General features: G+C 42.1%; 1 protein-coding gene across 1 annotated transcript; it reads left to right on the top strand.

The window, feature by feature from the left end:
• Positions 1-5,570: 5,570 nt before the first annotated feature.
• LOC110730420 lies at positions 5,571-6,176 on the top strand. The gene has a single exon (XM_021910225.1). The coding sequence runs from the start codon at positions 5,571-5,573 to the stop codon at positions 6,174-6,176; it is 606 nt and encodes a 201-aa protein (XP_021765917.1).
• Positions 6,177-21,183: the final 15,007 nt, after the last annotated feature.

Below are 21,183 nucleotides of genomic sequence, written 5' to 3'. Positions count from 1 at the left end.
ACGACCTAAAATACCGCCTGTCAAATTGGCGCCGTGCTGAGGCGGCCAATTGGGGTAGTTCACGGGGGGGGCAATCTCTCCACTTACCCCTACTGGCAAGGTCCTTCCGAGCCTAGTAGGGAGCTCCGCAGCTTCCCAGAGGACGGGCAGTACGATTATCGTGTGCCCGGCGGGTGTGACTTTAGAGGGGACCCTGCGTACCCCTATGCACATCCTGATCACCCCGCCCCTCTATACTCTCAATCCGAGGACACTCCCTCTGATCCTTTGCCTAGTTGGCAAGAGGATCTTTACAGAGGTCACTACGGTTGGCCGCCGGGCTTTGACGGTGGTTGGGGCCTTTTCGGCCCCCCTAGTGGCTTCACTTATGACGAGCCGCCACGTCGGTCTGGCTCACCTAGTGAGCCCGGCTCTAGTGGCCAGTAGGCTGCGTCCTTGAGTATATCTCTCTCCCTTGTTTTTGTACGCTTATTTTGATGAGTTGGAGATATACTCTTGGTAGGGAGTGACTTGGTTGGGATTCTTACTTGCTCGCCTGCCGGTCTTTCATTGTTTTCCCTGTACCTTCATGCTGCTGATTCTACAGAGTTACATGACTGTTTTCTTTGGTTGACTTTGCCCCTGTTCACTAATCCTGTTGATGAGTTTTTGATATGATTTTGATGATGATGCTGCTTTGGGGACGCTTCTCTCGGTTTGATGGATACCGCTGAGTCCGCCCCCCGTTTTCCCTGTCGATAATGATGATTACTGGTATTCGCCAACATGGCGATTCACCAGTGCAGGTATGTATTTACGGCTTGATGATTTTTGAGGTAATGTTGATTTTGGTGAAGATCTAGAAATTTTGTCAAGGGTAGATTAGTTTATAGCGGAAAAAAAAAAAAAAAAAAAAAAAAAAAAAATTATTTGACTTGCGTTCTTGAATGTCTTTATTCCTAAGGATTAAGAGTTTCCGCGTTCTTGGATTGCCATTGGTTGACTCTAAGATATGTCTATGCTAAGGTAGTTGCTAGAACTCGTAAGGCCCACCGAACCCAAATTCACTTGTTTGTGGTAAGATGGCGTTGCCCTCTTTGGGGGATTTAAAGCCCTAAAGGTAGTTTTTGTAACCCATGTCAGATTTATTGTTCAAGCCTCCACCACTTATTGTATGAGCGGCTTAGGATCCTTACCAAGGCATGCTTCGATCGAGAACTTGTTGTCTAGCTACCCGAGATCGCGACCGAACTATATCTAAGGACGATAAAAGCATTTTCTTCGGTGACTATTTTGCTTTTCTAGGTTTATCTTTCCTTTTGTTGCTTCTTGATAAATTATATTTTTTTTTTTCTTTTTGCGTTTGCCCCTTGCTAGCCATGATTGAGCCTGCACCTCTTTGTTCATAAACACATTCAAACCCCATGACCTTTTGTTTCACTTTTCGCCCAATGACTTGTGAAGTTTGAGACATGATAGTTTGTAATGATTTAAAATCGGAAAGTTGCAAGGTGATGGTGTGGAATTTGAAATAACAAGCAAGGACAATGGAAGTTCCTCTAACAAAAAAAAAAAAAAAAAAAAAAACAAAAAAAAAAAGGTATATAGTTTGAGCATTGAGGGCACTGCTCATTTCAAGCTTGGGGGAGAGGTTCTACGCATTTTGTATATACTTTTGTGAGTTTGTGCTGAATAAGCTTGGGGGAAGATGTATTTTGTTTGGAAATTGGTGATATTCTACTTTGTTATGAGAATTGGCGACATCTTCTGCTTCACAATTAGGATTTACCACCAAATTTTCATTTATACTTATTTTATTTTATTTATTTATTTATTTATTTCTTTCCTCACCCTTGCCTCCTAGCCTGCATTACAACCCTAAGTCCTTTTAACTTGGATTGGTTGAGTCACTAGTCGGTGGAGGGAGCTAGATTTCAAGCATATGGAGAGAGCATGACTTGGTAAGATGTCGGGTCACCCTTGTTTCATTTGTTCCGGCTCCTTCGTGGAGTCATGAGATACTACCTTGAAGGGTGGATTTGAATCTAGATGAGGGAACGCGGTAAGAATGTATGGAATGCGGGTGGAGTGGAGCATATTAGAGTTCTCTATGCTTAGAATAACTTATCTTTCAATCAACCATTGGCATCCAAAAATGTGTTTACTCTTAGTACCTAGAAAGATTGTCATCCATCTATGCTTGTTTGTAGTTGATTTTCTTCTTTATTTGCTCCTTTGTTTTGGTTTGTCTTGAGCATGTCGCCAAGAGTTGTGGGTTAAACTCTTTGGAAACCCCCACGAGAGCATACTCGTCCTCATTGGCGACTTTGAGGTTTAAATGGCTTGTTGTTTATGTTAAAAACAACCGTGATTCCTACGAAAGTGAGTTAGTGTAAATTCCTTCCCCCCCTCTTTTTATTTTATTCTATTTTATTTTATTTTATTTTATTTTTATTTATTTTGCTTGTGTTTGGATAATCGTTTCTCAATCTTCTTTGCCTTTAGCTTTGCTCGAGGACGAGCAAAGGTCTAGCTTGGGGGAATTTGATGAGTGACATTTATGTCGCTCTTAGGATAGTCTTTTCTAGTAGTTTTAGTAATAATTCAGTTCATTTTAGTATGTTTTTGCTATGATCCTCCTATTTCGAGTATTCTACCTTTGTGGCGCGTAATGTGTATTCATGTGGTTTAGGTAGTCTATACTCCCCTCCCCTTTCGTTGTATCACGCCTTGCCTTCCTGTTCCATGATTGCAGGCGTATGCTGTTGATTCAGAGATGGAAGGGATAAGGGCAAAACAGGAAGAAGTCCAAACCAGACGAATGGCGCGGGCGCGCAACCAAAGGAGCGGGCGCGCATCTATAGAGCGCGGGCGCGCTGATGAGCGGGATCAACCATTAAATACCCTCTTTGGAGCGGGCGCGCATTTCTAGGAGCGGCCGCGCCATCATTTAACGCGCGGGCGCGCCACTGTTGGGCGCGGGCGCGCCTCTCTGCTGCTGATTCAAATCCCGATTTCAGCCCAAGTTAAAAGGGGGGAGAAAAGATAAAAAAAAGGCCAGCATAGAAACCCAAGGGGAGAGCTCAAAAATATGAATTTCCTAGGTCTTTGATAGAGAAATTTTGTATTGAACAATCATATAGCTTTTAGTGTAATTCTCATTGTCTATCAACATTAGTTTTACTTTTAGTTTTTGAAGAAGTAATTTTGCAACATTGATGTATGGTCAAGCTTGGAGATTGAAGATTGAATGATGTGTGGCTCTTTATTTGGATTTCAATGAAGGTTTTGGTATATTTCTCTATTGTCTCTTGCTTTTATGATTAAAGCTTCTACTCTTGTTAATTTAGTTGATAAAAACTTTGTCTTTCTTACCATTTCATTGGTTATAATGTTGCTTAGCATGATTGTAGTTGTAGTTATGACTAGTGAGTAGTTTCTTGTTGCTAGGGGTTTGGTGAAGATATACTTTGAGTTTGATGTATGTTAGGCTAGGTTAATTTGGAATATTTGTGATTAAATCTTCCTTGTGCTTATACTTATTAGTCACTCCATGTTTATGGCCATATGCATGTTGTGGTTGAATGACGTGAACTAAATCGTGACGATAGTGCGATTTAGGAATAGTCATTAGGTGATTGATTATTGCATGACCTTAGCTTGTATGCCTTACGACGATAGTGTGAGCGTATGTTAGCTAGGAAGGCTCTTAATCCCGATAGGTGATTGGAGAGTATTCTTGATATTGCCTTGTATGAGTCGCTTGGGTTACATGTAAACCTATTTTCCGATGCCTAACTTCGTTGAAATCAAAGCATGTTTGATCCTTCCCCCTAGTACCTATTTTAATTGTGGTTCTATCCCCTTTAGTCATTACTTTACCCACCACACTTCTTGATCGAATTAGATTAACATTAGGAGATAAATAGCGGTGCTTAATCGTTTCCCTGTGTTCGACCCTTAACTTGCCTCTATACTCTTTTAGTTGCATGTTTAGGACTACAAATATCATTTGATAGAGGTGTCTTAGTGACGACCTAAAATACCGCCTGTCAATGTTTAAAGGAAATTTGTACTGTAATCACGCTTAATAAGATAATTAATAATCTTGTTTAGGGTTAATTATGATTATAATTTCAAGTGATCGCCAATAATAGATTTATTTGTGCATTAATATTCAACCAACATAGATAAACAGGTTTAGGGTAATTCTATTGATTGCTTGTTAGTCAGAAAGCACACATGAATACGATCTGAATAAATTAGAGGCCTATTATTAGGGCAGGTTCAATCTCTTTTAGGTTGGATTTGTACCTTCATCCCCGAACCCTTATTAGGTTCTAGACCTTATGGAGTTGACGATCTCTTGGATCGTTAAGGGGTATAACCTTCACCCTGTGAAGGGTTTACAAGTTCCTAAAACTTGTTGGCGACTCTTTTGCTCTATCTTCTTCCCTTTTGGACGCCACCGTACTTTAGTGTATGGTCACAGTGGGGTTCAAGCAAGGGGATTAACGCTTGAAATTTATTCCCTACAAGGTTCTACCCCCAAAAAGAAAACATTAGAGGCAAAGACTTTAATCCAAAGTTTCAAGCAAAAACCTAGTGAGAGCTTGTATGAAGCTTAGGAAAGGTATAAGTAGTATCAAAGAGAATGTCCCCATCATGGCATCCCAAACTATCAAATCATTCAAATTTTCTATGGGGGGTTGAGTCCTCAAGGCAAAATCGTGTCTTGATGCGGGAACCAGAGGCCCAATCATGAACAAAACCGAAGAAGAGGTTATTGATATTATAGAAGATGTGGTGCACCATTATATGGATTGGCAAGAAGTAGAAAGAGATTCTTCAACAAAAGAATGGATCAACAGTTTATTTGGTTGATCACCTTAATGCTATCAACAATCTATCCTCTCAAATTGCAAGTTTGGGGAAGGAGATGATAACAAGCAAGGCCAAGCTTAAGAGTGCAACTTTCAATGCACAAGGTCATCCCTCCAACATTAAAGGGAGATGTACATATTCTAACTCTACTCCTCCTATTTCTAACAATATGCCCAATGGATGCTTGTTTTGTGATAATTGTGGGTCTTATGACCATGATGCTTCTACTTGATCAAATGGGTTTGAAAATCTTGATGATGGTGAGAGTAATGAATGTGAACATGTGAATTTTGTCTCGAATAACAACAATGGTCAAAGGTTTGATGCACCAAGAAACTTTGGAAATAGAAATTCTCACCAACAAGGTGGATTTGATAACTATAACAATGTTAATTATAGGAACCAAGGAAACCAAAATTTCCGAGGCAAATATAATAACCAAGGTTATGGTAATCAAAACCAAGGCCAAGGGTATGGAATTCAAAGCCAATCTCAAGGCTTTGGTGGACAAAACCAAAATTTTGGCAACAATCAAAATCGAGGCAATTGGAACAATCAAAATGGGGCAATTTTCAAAAGAACCAAAGGGGACCCCCACCCGGATTTGGTCCAAAACTCAAGGTGGTGGTGAAAATTCCTATTCTCAATCGTCCACATCCAGATTGGAGGAGATAAATGAAAATAAAACAAAAATCTTGAACACATATATGGCGGTGAGCGATAAGAAATTTAATGAGATCATGACACATAACAAAATTCTTGAGACACAAATCACCCAACTAGCAAACACTTGGAAAGATTGTGCTAGTCCTTCTTCATTGCCTTCTCAAGGTGTTAATCCAAGGAAACCAGTTTATTCCATCACCACAAGGAGTAGAAGAGTTCTTGAAGAGAGAGTCTCTAGGGATTGTGAGGAGGACAAGAAAAAGAGTGTTTCATGTGAGAAAAAAGAGGAAGATGTGTCAAAAGATGTGAGCAAAGAAGAGAGCCATGAGAAAAAGAAGAGTGATGAGAGAAACCAAGAGGATGTGAGAAAACCCGACCTTCCATATCCCCAAAAGTTTATGAGGAACAAACTAGATGAACAATTTGGGAGATTTCCTGAAATGTTGAAGGAGGTCCATCTTTCTATCCCTCTAACCGAAGCCATGACCCAAATGCCTAGATATTCCAAGTACCTTAAGGATATCTTGAGTGGAAAGAGAGATTGTAATGAGATATATTCGGTGGAGCTTGGTGAGTGTTGTAGTGCTTTGACTCACAATAACCTCCCCAAGAATTTGAAAGATCCCGGTAATTTCTCCATTCCTTGAAAAATTAAGAGTAAGTTGTTTGAGAATGCTTTGTGTGATTTGGGTGCTAGTGTGAGCATATTGCCCTTCTCGGTTTTCAAGAAGCTAAAGCTAGGAGAACTTCTTCCTACCAACATGACTTTTTAATTGGCCGATAGGTCCATCAAGTTTCCAAAGGGAAGAGGTGAGGATGTTCCCCTTAAGATAGGTGGTTTTACAATTCTCGTTGATTTCAATGTGCTTGAAATAGAAGAAGATGACCACATTCTTATTGTCTTAGGGAGACCGTTTCTAGCTACTTCGAAAGCTTTCATTGATGTTAAGGGAGGCCGAATTATGACGAGAGGGTGGAACCAGGTCGTTGAAACTAATTCTCCCTCGGTCAAACTAAATTTATGAACACTTAACAAACCCATATACTAGTATAGAGGCAAGTCAAGGGTCAAACCCAAAGGATCGGTAATGTTCAAGCGCTCTCAATTATGCGCCTAAGCTAGGTTGAAGTCTAAGGATAAAAGGTAAACACTATACCCAACAAACAAAATGAAGAACCAAACAAATAAAGCACTAGGAACGGGGATCAACAAGTAATCATGACAATTGTAGCAACTCGGGAACAATATGCAAATCAATGGTTGTGAAGACTAATGGAAAGCTCAATCAAAAGAGTGAACAAGCTATCTCCTAGAGGTTAAACTAGCGCCAACTACGAGAGACTCTAAGTAGGAGCATCACTAATCAAGCTAAATCGACAATTGCAATTCCTAAATCAATGGTCTGTATCATTAGAAATTACAATGCAATCTAGCATAATTCTCAAGGCCTAATCAAATTACACACATGCAAACTTCCATTAATCGATTTAATCTCAACAATTAATCAACATAATTCCCAAATTAAGCACAATCAATCAATCATACAAGTTTCACCCAATCCCTAGAAAACAACTATTCTAACATCATCATCTAATCAACAAACAACTAAAGAAATCAAGAATCAACAATATATGAAGAACAACTACACTAATCAACAATCAAACGTCAAAATTAAATCAGTCAAATTTGGATATTAAACAAAGCAATAAAATGAGGTAGAATTAAGAATACTCATTGATAATAGAGAAGATCTCCAACACAATTGTCACCATTGAATCTTCAATCTCTCAATCACCATTGAAATTCCTCACTTTCTCTCTATAAATCTATTCCTAAAATAATCCTAAAACTAGAGAGAGAAGTTATCACTTAAGCTAAGAATATGATCTAAAATGTGAAATGAAGCTTATTCTAAACTTGCCCAAAAAATCGGGTTTACAAAGGTATTTATAGAGGCGCGTACACAAAACCCGAGCAAGAAAATATCCAGGAAGGCGCGCTCGCGCTGCAAGGGAGGTGCGCCCGTGCTGCAGGGGTGGCGCGCCCGTGCCTTGCGCGCCCGCGCATCTCTTGGTTTCTTTGAGCTTCTCGCGGCCTCGTGTGTTCGCTATGGTTTTCGAATGAACGCACAATCATGATGATAACGAACACTAAGTGAGGCAGTCCCAAAAGCACATGATCGTGGGTTCAACACCCCATATTCATTAGAGCACAGCTTCAGAGCGCAAGAGCTAGAACTTGGAGAATCCACTTCCTTGCATCTTGATCATTCCAATTGCCATGAGCTTGTTCCAAAAGCTTCCTCCACCTTAGTAAATCACCAATATCAAGGCCCAAACCTCGTAAAATACCTACAACCACGAAAATAGAGCAAATAAAGGAGAAAAGACTAGAAAAACCGTATAAATGCACAAAAGCTACAAAATAAGAGAGGAAAGGTAAGAGTAAGACCAAAAGCATAAAACTAAGCATTTATTAGGCATGAAAGCCATGAAAAGAGGAAGAAAACAACCTAAATGCTCATCAAATGAGTGCCATTTATGACACCCATCAAATAACCCTAAGCTTACATTTTGCTCGTCCTCGAGCAAAACAAAACCAAGGGAGATATGATGAGCTTATCCAAGCAATCAAAAAGAAGAGAAGACACAAGAATATACACTAACTCACGTTCGTAGGAATCACGGTCAATTTTAGAAACTAAAGAGAAGTCATTTAAACCCTTAGATCTCCCTAGAGAACAAGTGATGGTCTCGTAAAGGTTTCCTAAGAGATTAACCTATAACTCTCGTAATAATACAAACAAGGCAAAGCATGAAAAAGAAACCAAAATAAAAGAAAAGCAAACAAATGTTCATGAAAGGACTAAAGAGAAGTCATTTAAACTTAGGACTTTTTTTTTGGAGTGAACGTTTCAAGATACCCGAGGTTAATTGAAAATAAATATGCTAAGCATAGGAACTAGAGAAACGCGATCCACTTTCATCCCAAACGGTCTTACCGCGTTCTCTCTACTAGTCTCATATTTTCCCCTAGTGAGCATCTCATAAGTTCCACGAAGGAATAAGAAAAAGAGATAATTTTTGGCTACTCGACGTCTTGACAACGCATCCCCTTTCCTTTGGCTTTAACTTATAATGCCCTCCACCGATATATGACTCAACCTGTAGGTCAAAAGGTCTTCCCCAATGGTTGTAACGTACGGGAAAAAGGGTTAGGGGTAGGCTAAAATTTAAAACTTTGGCGGCACACCTAAGTTGTGAAGCAAGATTGGCCAAATCTCAACGCCAAAACAAAGAGAACACCAAACAAAAACAAACTAACACCCCCAAGCTTATTCAAAGCCATAACCACAATCATATATACAAAAAGCATAAACTCTTCTCCCCCTAGCTTAAAGAAGCATTGTCCTTAATGCTTGAAAAGGGGAAAAAAATCACATCAAAATATTTTTGATTTTTCTTATTTTCATTTCTTCTTTTTTTTTTTCATTTCTTTCAAAGCAATTGTCCATGCCTCTTTAACTTAGGACGACTTTTTCAATTTTGTATTTATTATGTCCTTGCCTCTTTTGACTTTGGACGGCTTTTTCCAACTTTCACTTGCCATTATTCACAATATATACAAAAGACAAGCTTGCTTATAAATAGAACCAATATCCAACCTTATATACCACAAACTCCAAAAAAAAAACATGACCATTTGCTTCACAAAAACCAAAATCGGAACAAAAAGAAACAAAAGGCTCAAAATTCTAAAGATGTGGCTTGAAAAGAAACATAACCAAAATTAACTTAGGACGACTTTTTCAATTTTGCATTTATTATGTCCTTGCCTCTTTTGACTTTTGACGGCTTTTTCCAACTTTCATTTGCCATTATTCACAATATATACAAAAGACAAGCTAGATTACAAATAGAACCAATATCCAACCTTATATACCACAAATCCAAAAAAGAAAAAAAAAAACATTACCATTTGCTTCACAAAAACCAAAATCGGAACAAAAAGAAACAAAAAGCTCAAAATTCTAAAGATGTGGCTTGAAAAGAAAGGAAAAGGCTCAAATGGTTAGCAAGAAGGCCAATGTAAACCCAATGAACTAAAACGAAAGAAAATTAATCCTAGAAAAGAAAAATTACCACCCCGAAAAGATGTTTTTGTCCTCTCTAGATGGCTCGGTCTCGAGTTTGATAATTATGAGTCAAGATTCTAGATTAGGTCCGCAATAGTCAAGGATCCATGCCACTCATGAAAAAATATGTTGAAGGCTTGAAAAATAATGAACCTCACATGGATGTAGCAAAAACTCACTATTGGTGTCAATTCGACTATAGGAAGCAACTACCAACATGCCACAAACAAGTAGAATCCGGTTTCATGGTCCTACTAGTTCTAACCAACTACCTTAGCATGCTTTATCCTAGAATCAACTAAGGGTACTCTCAAACCATGCACACCTTTACCATTTAAGAAGAAAAGAATTCAACTATACAAGTCCAAAAGTATTATGTCCAAAGTAAGAACAAAACACAGATACATTGCAAATTTGCCTTGATAGAAACAAAAATCTTTTTGGAGTTTTTTTTTTAAATTAAAGAACATGGAAAAGTATATACAAAGGTGCATAGCATATGTGAATCAACATCCATCAAACATGATAGAATACCCTCCCCCAAGCTTTAATGAGATAATACACTCAAACATAAATCATAGAAACCATGGGAGGGGAAAACAAAGAGATTAATGCAACAAACCAACATATATCCAACAAGTCATCATCCACTTGAGAAAGAGCAAGGAAGGATATTACCGGATATTACCGGATATTAGGTGGGTGTAAATACCCGCAAATGACCCAACTAAACCTTTCAAAGATAATTTCCTCAAGAATTGAACCTTGCCTTCCATATGCTTGCAAAAATAGGAGTCAAACTTCCTTGATTCTTTATCCAAATCGAAGCACCAAAGTATATCAAGTTATGTACCTAGAAAAAGGCACACAAACATTTCCATGAGAGAAAATCTATTCTAAAAAGAAAAGAAAATAAAAGCAATAAAACACGGGTTACTTCCCAAGAAAGGCTTGCTTAAGGTCCAAGCTTGACCGCTCTAGAAAATAATAATTCAACGCGCGCAAGAGCTTGTCAAATGCACTACTATGTATTTCATAACAAAGCAAGTGTGCACATGACAAAAATAAGGCATGCAACAAGCTTAGTGCACACCTATGAGGAGAGAGATGCCAAGAGAAGGAAGAAGAATCAGAAGAAAAATCAATAAAATAAGAAAAGGAAAAAGAAAAAGAAGAAGAAGGCAAACTCTCCTCACAATATATATGAGCCACATACAAATAATCATAGAAAAGGGGGTCCCGAATAGGCTCATTGACAAAGGAAGGGAGGGATATAGGAGTGCACGGAATATGGTTGAAATTGCTTGAAAAAGGGACATGAGAGAATGGATTATGGGCTATGGCCTCAAATCACCAATAAGAACATGAAAATCAATCACATAATCCTCAAAAGAACAACACTCATAGTAATCATCTCCCTCAAACATCCAACTTCCAAGAAGAATAACATAATCCCCTTCACTACAACCGTGAAAAACAACTCCCTCAACTTCCTTAAAGCCTAAGGTCTCAAAACCATGCATGAATGGATGCAAATTCATTGCAAATTCATCTCTCTCCCATGAAGCATTCTTAATGAACTCACTCAAAAGGCTATGGGTTTTCATTTGACACTCAATGAACACATTGCTCATAAACTCAATCGAGTCCAAATACTCATGGATAGAAGAATCACAATCATGCACAAGAGACTCATCAAGATAGGAAGGAGGGTTAGGATAATCAATTTAACACTCTCTTAGTTTTCAACTCCTTTACCATCATTAAAATGCTCACCAAAGGGATCCTCATCCTCTCTTTGTTGCTCAAAATCATCATCATCATCCTCAACACAGACAATGGATAGGAATTTTTCACATATAAGCATTAAGGATGACAATTCATTTTCCAACTCTTCTTTTCTTTTCAATTTTCCATTAAAAAGATCCTCACCCTCTCTAATCATCTCCAATTGGCTCCTTAAAGTTTCCATCATTTATCTCTCTAAGGGCCTAAGATTAGGATTCATCTCTAACTCCCTCAAATATTCATCAATTTTGCTATAGGGGACTAAAGACTCATCACAAGAGTTTGGAGAATGAAAAGGCAAAGAGGGTTGATCAATAGTAAAAGAAGAGTCACCATCAAGGGTAGGACCATGCACATTAAAATCATGAGCTTTTTCGTTAAATAGGGAAGAGGGGGCACAATTAAGCATATGAGATCCGTTATTAAGGGAATCAATCACAAGAAGACATGGCAAATAATGAAGAAAATTGAAATACACCATTAGCATCAACTTGAGCATGTACTTCATCATCATGAACAAAAGAGGAAATAGAATCGAAAGCATTTGTTCTAGGTTCACTCATGGGATCAATTGAAAATTCATGGGAATTCATGCTAATATAAGAAGAATCAAGACATTGCACATCATTATTAGGATCATGAGTACCCCTATTAAAAACATCCCTATCAAAGCAAACATAAAACTCCCAAGCATCATCAATTGACAATGCTCTAAATCTACCATTATGAATGCATTAAATTTTATTCCTAGTTTGTTCATTTAAACCAAAATAACAAATCTCACAAGCCTCCCAAAGACTACAACAATGATAGTCAAGAAATTCAACAAGTCTATGGAAATATTCACAAAAAGGCTTGTTTTGGGTGTCCCTCAGGAGAGTTACGTCACAAAGTCTGGTCCGGCATGAGCTGTACCTGCAATATAATGGAGACTCCGGGTGGTTGGAGCTCCGCCTCCGATGATCAAGTTAGTAACTTGAATAGGAGTAAAAAGGTGCAAAAATTTAGGTGGGTATCTGCTCGGATTCCAAGCTCAAGATGTGTCTATCAAAGAGTAAACTGTGTAATAAATGGTTAAAATGTGCCTCCAAAAGGAGGAAATCTCCCTATTTATAGGGTCCTTGGGAATTGTGCCCCTAATAAGGTCATCAAGCCCTGATCATTAATGGGTTCCGCCGCATTGCGGCTTCTTTGGGATTTGGGCCATGAAGGCCGCCTTTTTCCATTTCCTTGGGAGGACACGTGTCAAACATTGATTGGTCCTATTTAGACTAACCCTAAGATGACACGTGTCACACTCTGATTGGACCTCGTGTCAGGGTAAAATTACCCCAAACATTTTCCCCTAACAAATGTGACGTGGCATCTGTGACAAGTGTCACTCTTCCATTAGGGATGATTTTACAGCCAATTTTTGACCGTTCACCTTCTGTGGAAATTACTGAGGTACCCCCGAATTTACCCCCTATATGTAGCGATTTACCCTCACTTTTTGTACGTTTTATAAAAATATTAAAAGAGATAAACTTTTTTAGAGAGAGAGAGTCTGCTTTCACATCTGAGTCAAGCGCAAGCAATCAAGCTCGTTTTCGCCTGCCCCAGATGATTTCCCCTAACCTTCAGTCATCAACTTTAAAGGTACTGCCTTTGTCTCTCTCATCTATTTTCATTTTTTCCCACTTGTATATACTCTTTGCAATAAATGGATACATCACCACCACACACGGCACAACCTAGGTTAGAGTCCATCCGGTCACCTGGTACGGCTAAGTCTAGGACTGGGAGTGCCGCCTCGGGGTGTTGGGACCACCCTTATTCTTGGAATCCGACCGTCTATGTGTTTGTGCAGGATACAATGGATTGGACAATGCAGACGGCAAGATATCCCAATTATAGTAGCGAGGGCTCAGGCAGGCAACCGCCTGAGGGGGAGACTTCAGGTAGGGAATTTATTCCTTGATGAGTGCGATCAGGCTGTTGAGAGGTCTCCCCCGGGTGCCCCTTCAACCCCTGGGAATTCATTCCTTGATGAGTGCGATCAGGGAGATGGTGAGGAGGCCGTCTCCCTTCCCGGATCGGAAGATGAGCAATCATCCGAGGAAAGCTCCGCCTCTAGCTCCGAGAGCAGTGACAAGCCTATGTCACCGCTTGAGGATAGTGAGGTGGAGGAGAGGAAAAATGGAGTGAGAAGGATGACCCCTTCCAAATCCACGCCTCTGCTAAAGATAGGGCAAACATGGAAAAAGACTTTAAGAACTTCAAGCTCAGGCGCCCCCTAGTCGGCAATTATACCATCCGGGTTTTGCCTGTAGAAGGAACCGTCTCTTGGAAAAACGACGAGAGGAACGCCAACGCCTACATTGGCTGTTATGAGGCGGCGTTCCTAGTTGGGCTCAGATTTCCACTTCACGAGGTGGTGAAGGCAATTCTGAGAGGCTATGACCTGGGAGTCTGGTAACTTACCCCCAATTCTTGGGCTATCATTCTAGGGTACGTTGCCGCTTGTGAGTTCTAAGGGCTGCATCCCGGCTGGGAGGCCTTTGCCCACATGCATTACTTAAGTCGCAACCCAGGCGGCTGGAGGGCGTGGTATACACTAACCACCCTCCCTTAGTACATGATGACCTTGGACAAGGTGTCCAAGTTCAACGGCTGGAAGCATCGCTTGTACTTGTTGTCTGCGCCCAGCTGGCGCGAAAATTTTGAACTGCGCCGGTACAATAAAAAACCCGACCTTCTGGGTCGGAAGTGTTGTCTTCCTCGGATTCCAGAAGAGGATTACGACAAAATAATTGAGACCAACTTTTTTGGTCTTGAAGATGCTACCCTGTCAACCGGGGTAACAATAAAAGTTCCAAAGAACTAGATTCCAAAAAGCGCCTGGTTTAGAGACGAGGCATTTTTATCCGCCTGAGGGCTCAGCACAATGTTCACCAAACGTATGTGCCTGATCTTAAGACCGTCTGGGGTACATTCGTGCCAAATTTGGCAATTACTAATGTTTTTTGCTCTTTTTTGCATAGGAAGCTTTAGCCATGCTCCCAGACGAGAAAACACCTAAAAGGTCCTCCGCCGCCATCCGTCAAGATCTGGCATAAAAGCAGGTGGCATCTATCAAGGCCAAGGTAAGACGCCTGACCCTATTTCTTTTACTTCACAAGTTTCATCTCTGGATGCATAACTAACTTGCATCCACTTTGCAGGGAGGCAAAATCCCAAAAACGTTTGAGAAGACTCTCAAACGGGCTAGGGGTGACTCCGCCTCTACCCCCTCCAAGAAAAAGACTGGCTCCTCCCAGACTCTTGGAGCCAGAACCGGGAAAACCGTAACGCGTCTTGGGGCCAGGATTCAGGAGGTAGACGACGATTTTGGCTGGATCTCGTCAACCCTTGTCCATTGGAAGAGGGGTTACAACGGCTGCAGGTGGTTCTCGCTAGGCCGTCTCTGAAGGTAAGGCTAACCGATTTGAGTCCCCGCCTGAGTTAGGGTGGCCTTTGCGAGTGAAATCCCACTCCTAACAGACTTCTTCCATAGGCGATCGACAACAGATTGGTGCCGCCTATATTTCGCACTCATCAAGTGTTAATTGTGGTGCAGATGTCTCTTCCCGCTGGCAGACGTCCAGAAGCATGCCAAGGCCATGCTTGACGCCGTCCGGAAGAGGGACAAAGACAACATCCCTGGGATAGAGACGTTCAATCTGGAATGCATTCTATCCCTTCTTGCTGAGGTAAGGTGTAAGAAAATAACAAGTGAACTTCAAGTATAATCCCACCTGCATATCTAACCTCATTCCTTCTATGCAGGATCTATTGTGGGTATACGGTCTCAAATGTCCATACTCCCGTAAGCAGGAAGACGTAAAGAGAGCCAATAAATCAGCAAGAGACGCCGAAAATGTTGCTCTATACTCTTGTACAATAAATGAACTTAAGACTAAAGCCACGATGATGACGCAGGCGTCGAAGATTGATCAGCTAGAGAAGGACCTGGAGGTGTTTAAGCAGAAAGCCGGGGATGCTGAGACGGCGCTTAAAAAGGCTAGAGAGGAGCTTGACAAAACAAAGACAGAGCTGGACTCTCTAAAGGGAATCTCCAAAGAAAACAGTGACCTCAAGGCCAAAGTCAAGGGGCTGGAGGAGGCGGCGGCTCAGGCACATATGAACTTTAAAGCAACTTTGGAGGGGGAAAAAGAGCGCCTGGTTGCTGAGAGTGAGGCTGACAACGACACCCAGATGAAGATTTCCTGGAACGCCTTGTATCCAAACATGGAGTATGGCATCAGGGCACTAGCTCACAAATATGCAAGGGAAGTTGTATATTTGAGGAAGAAGGGCGAGCTAAAGCCAGAGTCGTTCAAAGCCTGGGCGCAAGCTGAGCTTCCAGAACCTGGTCACCCAGTCTCGACTAAGGCGCACGAGGTTCCTTCTGATGAGGAAGTTGAGGAAGAGGGGGGTGATGACCATGTGGATCCGTCTGCAGCTCAACAATGACTTTTTGCGGCAGTATGCCATTTTTTTATTTTCCTATTCAGTAGTTGTATGCCAAATTACTTTCTTTCTGGCATGCGTGCTGAGTATTAGTTGTCTTTACCAGCTGAGGATCCGGGTTAGTTGAATATTTGTCTCACATTCCGGATGGGGTCAGGTTAACAATGTTCAACCACAACCGTTTGGTTGGGTAGTTCTTTAATGAATGCGCTGACTAAGTCGGTTTTGATCATTTTGCGCCTGAATTTTGCATTTTTAATTTTGCAAGTATGCTTGAAATTTTTTCTCTTGCCTAACTTATGAAAAGCATGCGGCAATAGATAATCTGGTTGTTCTTGCCGCTGGGGCGGCTGTGTGGTTGGTTTCACCTTTAAATCGATTGATTGACTTGGAAACGTCTGATGCTTTAAAGAGCATGATATGTTTGCAAGTAAATCAATCACAATAGTGATTGCCCCAAACTAAGTGCACAACCGCTCATGTGACAGGCGCTGAGTATCAGACGAAAGGCGATGGATCGTCTGTCCTATTATAAGACAGGGGGAAAATTGTCGCCTGGGGGTCTTGCATCCCAATTAGGCTTTTCCGCTTTGGAAAAACATTTAATTTCGAAGGGTGATTCATTTTACACAAACCAGGCGGCTATGAGTTGGACCATGCCGCCTATATATACAAGTGCACTCTAATAGTGCTTGTGATGATTGCACCCGGAAGTTTGTCGCTAGACGCCATATTTAAAATTGGAGCAGACGAATTTACGAATATGTATAACCATCCGGCCATTGGCCTCATGTGTTTTTTAAGACGGATGTAAAGCCATTGCACAACTCTTTTTGCCCCAATGGGAGAGTCTGTGCAATTTTAGAATGAAAAGCCTAAGTAAGAATTTTGGTTGGTCACCGACTAATGTCTTAGGACATTCGGTGTTACGAAAACTTAGTCGTTCTTTCGACAGTTCTGGTCAGACGGCTATGAGTTGACCAATTTAGTCATTCAATGTTTGTCGTCTGCATAAGTACGTAGAGCAAACAGGTAGGCCGCTCTCTGCGACGATCGCACCCGGAGGGGTGTCGCCGGACGCCTTTGTCGATGTTGGGACAGGCGATTTTATAAAACGGACAGCCATCCGGCCATTGGCCTCTTGTCTTGGTAGAGACCGGCTGTATAGCCACTAAGCGGTTTTGTGCCTAGTTTAGTTATCCGGCCAGTGGCCTCATGTAAAATGAACGCTGAATCGTCTACTATGTTTTAAACTTAGAGACTTCACAAATTGGTCCGCCTGTGAATTTCTCATATGACCTTAAAACTTTAAAAAGGAAAACATAATTAAAATCAAAAAGCGATTTCTCATTAGTAGACTTCTTGCTTACAAAATTTTACAACTTAGAAGTAGTACTTTTTCAAATTATCCACATTCCAAGTCCTAGGCAGGCGCCTGCTGTCTGGGGTTTCCAGGCGGTAGGTGCCATTTCTAACTTCCTCATATCTCCGGTAGGTTCCTCCCCAATTTGGATTCAGCTTTCCAAGCTCGTTGGCTCTACCGGTTGCCTCCATTTTTCGTAACACAAAGTCGCCAACTTATAAGGGCGCTTGTGCACTTTCTTGTTGTAGGCTCTTGTCATTCTCAGACGGTATATCACGTGACGCAAGGTAGCATTGCCCTTGCTTTCTGGGAGAGAGTCCAAAGCCAGACGCATGGCCTCCCAATTTGCTTCCTCACCATAGAGCATTACTCTGAGGGTAGGCTCGTAATGTTCGATGGGCAAGACAGCTTCAGCACCGTAAACCATGAGAAATGGGGTTTCCCTGGTTGACCCTTTGGCTGTTGTCCGGATGGCCCATAGGACATGAATCAACTCTTCTGCCCATAAGCCACCGGCCCTTTCAATTTTATTTTTACGCCGTCTGAGATGAGTTTGTTGAAGGCTTCAACCTAGCCGTTTGCTTGGGGTCGGCTGACTGATGCAAAACAGTTGGAGATCCCTTGATCCCCCAACCAAGTTTTGAGCTGAGGCGTCTCAAACTGAGGGCCATTATCAAACACCATAGACATAGGTACCCCAAACAGGGTGATGATGTTCTTCCAGATGAAAGAGATGACATCCTTAGTCTTGATGTTCTTGACCGCCTCCGCCTCCATCTACTTGGTGAAGTAATCCACAGCCACTAGAATGTAACATTTTTTTCCTGGAGCAGGCGTATAAGGACCTAAAATGTCTATGCCCCATTTTGCAAACAGGACTGGGATGTGGATGGCCGTTAGATCAGTAGCCGGGCGGTGAATAAGTTTGCCAAATTTCTAACATTTGTCACATTTCTTCACAAGCTCTTTGGCGTCTACCTCAAGGGTAGCCAAAAGTAGTGTCGCCTGGCTCTGAAGGCTAAGGATATGCTGCCTATGTGGGAGGCGCAATATCCCGCATGCAATTCTTCGAGAACTTCCTACCCCTTCTCTGGGGTAACACACTTCAGAAGAGGCTTCAGAAACCCCGCCTTGAAGTGTTCTCCGTTTCTCATCTCGAAGTTTGCCGCTCTCTTTTTCATGACGGCTGCCTCTTGTGGAGAATCAGGGAGCGTGTCGTCTCTCAAGTAAGCCCGGATTCCATCCATCCAGGTACAGCTTTGGTCCAGAGTTCCAATGGGCTCTTTATAAATGCTTCTTTTAACCAGAACTTCCTAAAAGACTGACCGAGGCGTATCACAACAGGAAGAAGATTCTAATTTGGACAAGGCATCCGCCTGGTTGTTATCAGACCTGGGCACTTGGTTCAAAGTGAATCCTTAAAGAGTCCTAGCCTCTTCTTTGACCGCATGAAGAAATTTGATCATTGCCGGATGGGTAGCCTCATATGTACCTTCGTAATGGTTAATGACCAATTGAGAATCAGAGTAGGACTCAACTTTGGTTGCCCTTGCTGCCTTACACATGCGGATTCCAGCCACCAGGGCTTCGTATTCCGCCTCATTGTTTGAGGCCTGAAATTTAAACCGTAGTGCATACTCAGATTTATCTCCTTCCTGAGATTCATAGATTACGCCTGCGCTACAGCCTCGCTTTGTTGAGCTCCCGTCTGTATACACTTTCCAAACCTGATCAAGATTATCCGGAGCCACCGGACGGGTCATTTCAACAATGAAGTCGGCAAACGCCTGACCCTTCACTGCCTTTCTTGGTTCGAAAGTGATTTCAAGACTTTACATTTCAATAGCCCATTTAAGCATTCACTTAGATGAATCCAAGGTAGGCATTGGTTGTTTGAGTGGCTGGTCGGTGTATATCACCACCGGATGGGCCAGAAAATAAGGCTTCAACTTCTTGAATTCCATATACAAAGCAAGGCCAAAATTTTCAACCATGCGGTACCGCACTTCAGCATTTTTGAGGACATGGCTAATGAAATAGACCGGGAGCTGAATACCGTCTCTTTCAGCAAGGAGAACGACACTGAGGGCGTGATCTAAGACGACTAAGTACATGTATAGCGTCTCTCTGGGAAGAGGACTAACCAGCCTCGGCAAGGAGTGCAAGTGCTGTTTTAGCCTTTGAAAGGTCGCCTCAGCATCATCCCCCCATTCAAATCTGGTCTTCTTCCTGATTGCTTAGAAGAAATAAAGGCATTTGTCACCTGACCGGATGAGGAACCTCCCCAGTGCCGCCAGGAAACAAGTTAGTCTCTGTGCTTCCTTGACAGTGCGGGGTGACTTCATGTCAATCACCGCCTGTATCTTCTCGGGGTTAGCCTCTATCCCCCTTTGATCAATCAAGAATCCGAGAAACTTCCCAGACTCAACACCAAAGACGCATTTCTTATGATTCAACATGACCTTGTGCCGCCTGAGGGTGGTGAATTTTTCTCGGAGATCACGAAGGTGATCCGTTTGTTGCTTGGATTTGACTATCATGTCTTCAATGTACGCCTCCACATTCCTCCCAAACGGCAGGCGCATTTTTCAAGCCAAACTGCATCATAGTATAAAAGAATAACCCCTGATCAGTGACTAAGGTCGTCTTCTCTTGATCCTTTTTCCACAGGGGTATCTGATGAAAGCCGGAATAGGCATCCATAAAGCTCATCAAGGCGTGGCCGGCTGTAGAATCGACCAGGCTGTCAATCTTTGGAAGCGAATAACTGTCCTTGGGACACGCCTTGTTGAGGTCTATGTAATCACCACAGATACGCCAGGTCCCATTCGGTTTCATTACAAGCACAACATTAACCACCCAACCGAGAAATTTCCTTGGCCGAATGAACCTAGCGTCCAGCAGCTTTTTCACTTCGGCAGCTGCCGCATGACTTCTTTCTTCGCCGTGATTTATTTTCTTTTGCCGGGAAGGCTTCTTTTTAGGATCCACGGCAAGTTTGTGGACAGCAAGATCCGGGCTTACGCCTGACATCTCTTCCACTTAAAAGGCAAAAATGTCTTTGAATTCTTTCAGCAGAATGTGCAAATCTGCACCCAACTTAGCATAAGCAACTGTTCCAAACTTTACAGTACGCTCTGGACGGTTTTCGTCTAGAGGTATATCAATATGTTCTCCAGTGATTGCTATTTTTTCTCTTTCTTCACCTCCACCAGAAGTGTGGCCTTTCTTTTCTTCTCGGCTGCTGGTGGGGCTTGGGCTGGGGCGGCATCCTTGACATTGTCAAGGTCTATTGGTTCCTGCCCTTGGCTGTCTGGGGGCCACAATATCTTTGACGGCTGAGAGGTAGCACTCCCGGGCCGTCTTTTGATCTCTATTTAAGGAACCAACAAAGCCGTCATCCCTTTCATACTTGATGAGCATGAGAGAAGGGATGATTACAGCCTTGGCTTCGTTGAGGGTTTGGCTAGCCCAAATTAATGTTATAAGCGGTCAGCTCCTCAACGACCAAGAACTTGACGACCAGGTATCGTCATTTTCCTTTCTCACCCTGTCGGATTGGTAAATCAACCCTTCCGACCGGGTAAACCATTCCACCCACAAAGCCAACCAGGGGGTGTGTAACCGGATGATGTCCGACGAGATACCGATGTCATTAAGGATTCGCCTAACTATCTGGTTAGCGACCTTACATTCAATGACGACCGGGTCGTCATGCAAACGGCGAACGCTGCCCCGATCCTTCTCAGTGATCAGAACGTCAGAGAAGGAGGAGCCAGCAGACGCTTGATCATTATCATCTTTGTCCATCTTTCGAAGATGGCTCTTAATGCCTCGGATGGTAGGGCCACCGCATGAGAACCCGCCTTCTATGGT

Source organism: Chenopodium quinoa, unplaced genomic scaffold (assembly GCF_001683475.1).
Source record: "Chenopodium quinoa cultivar QQ74 unplaced genomic scaffold, ASM168347v1, whole genome shotgun sequence".
Taxonomy (NCBI): domain Eukaryota; kingdom Viridiplantae; phylum Streptophyta; class Magnoliopsida; order Caryophyllales; family Amaranthaceae; genus Chenopodium; species Chenopodium quinoa.
The sequence above is the reverse complement of the archived record's forward strand: the minus strand, read 5'-3'. Positions and strand labels throughout refer to the sequence as shown.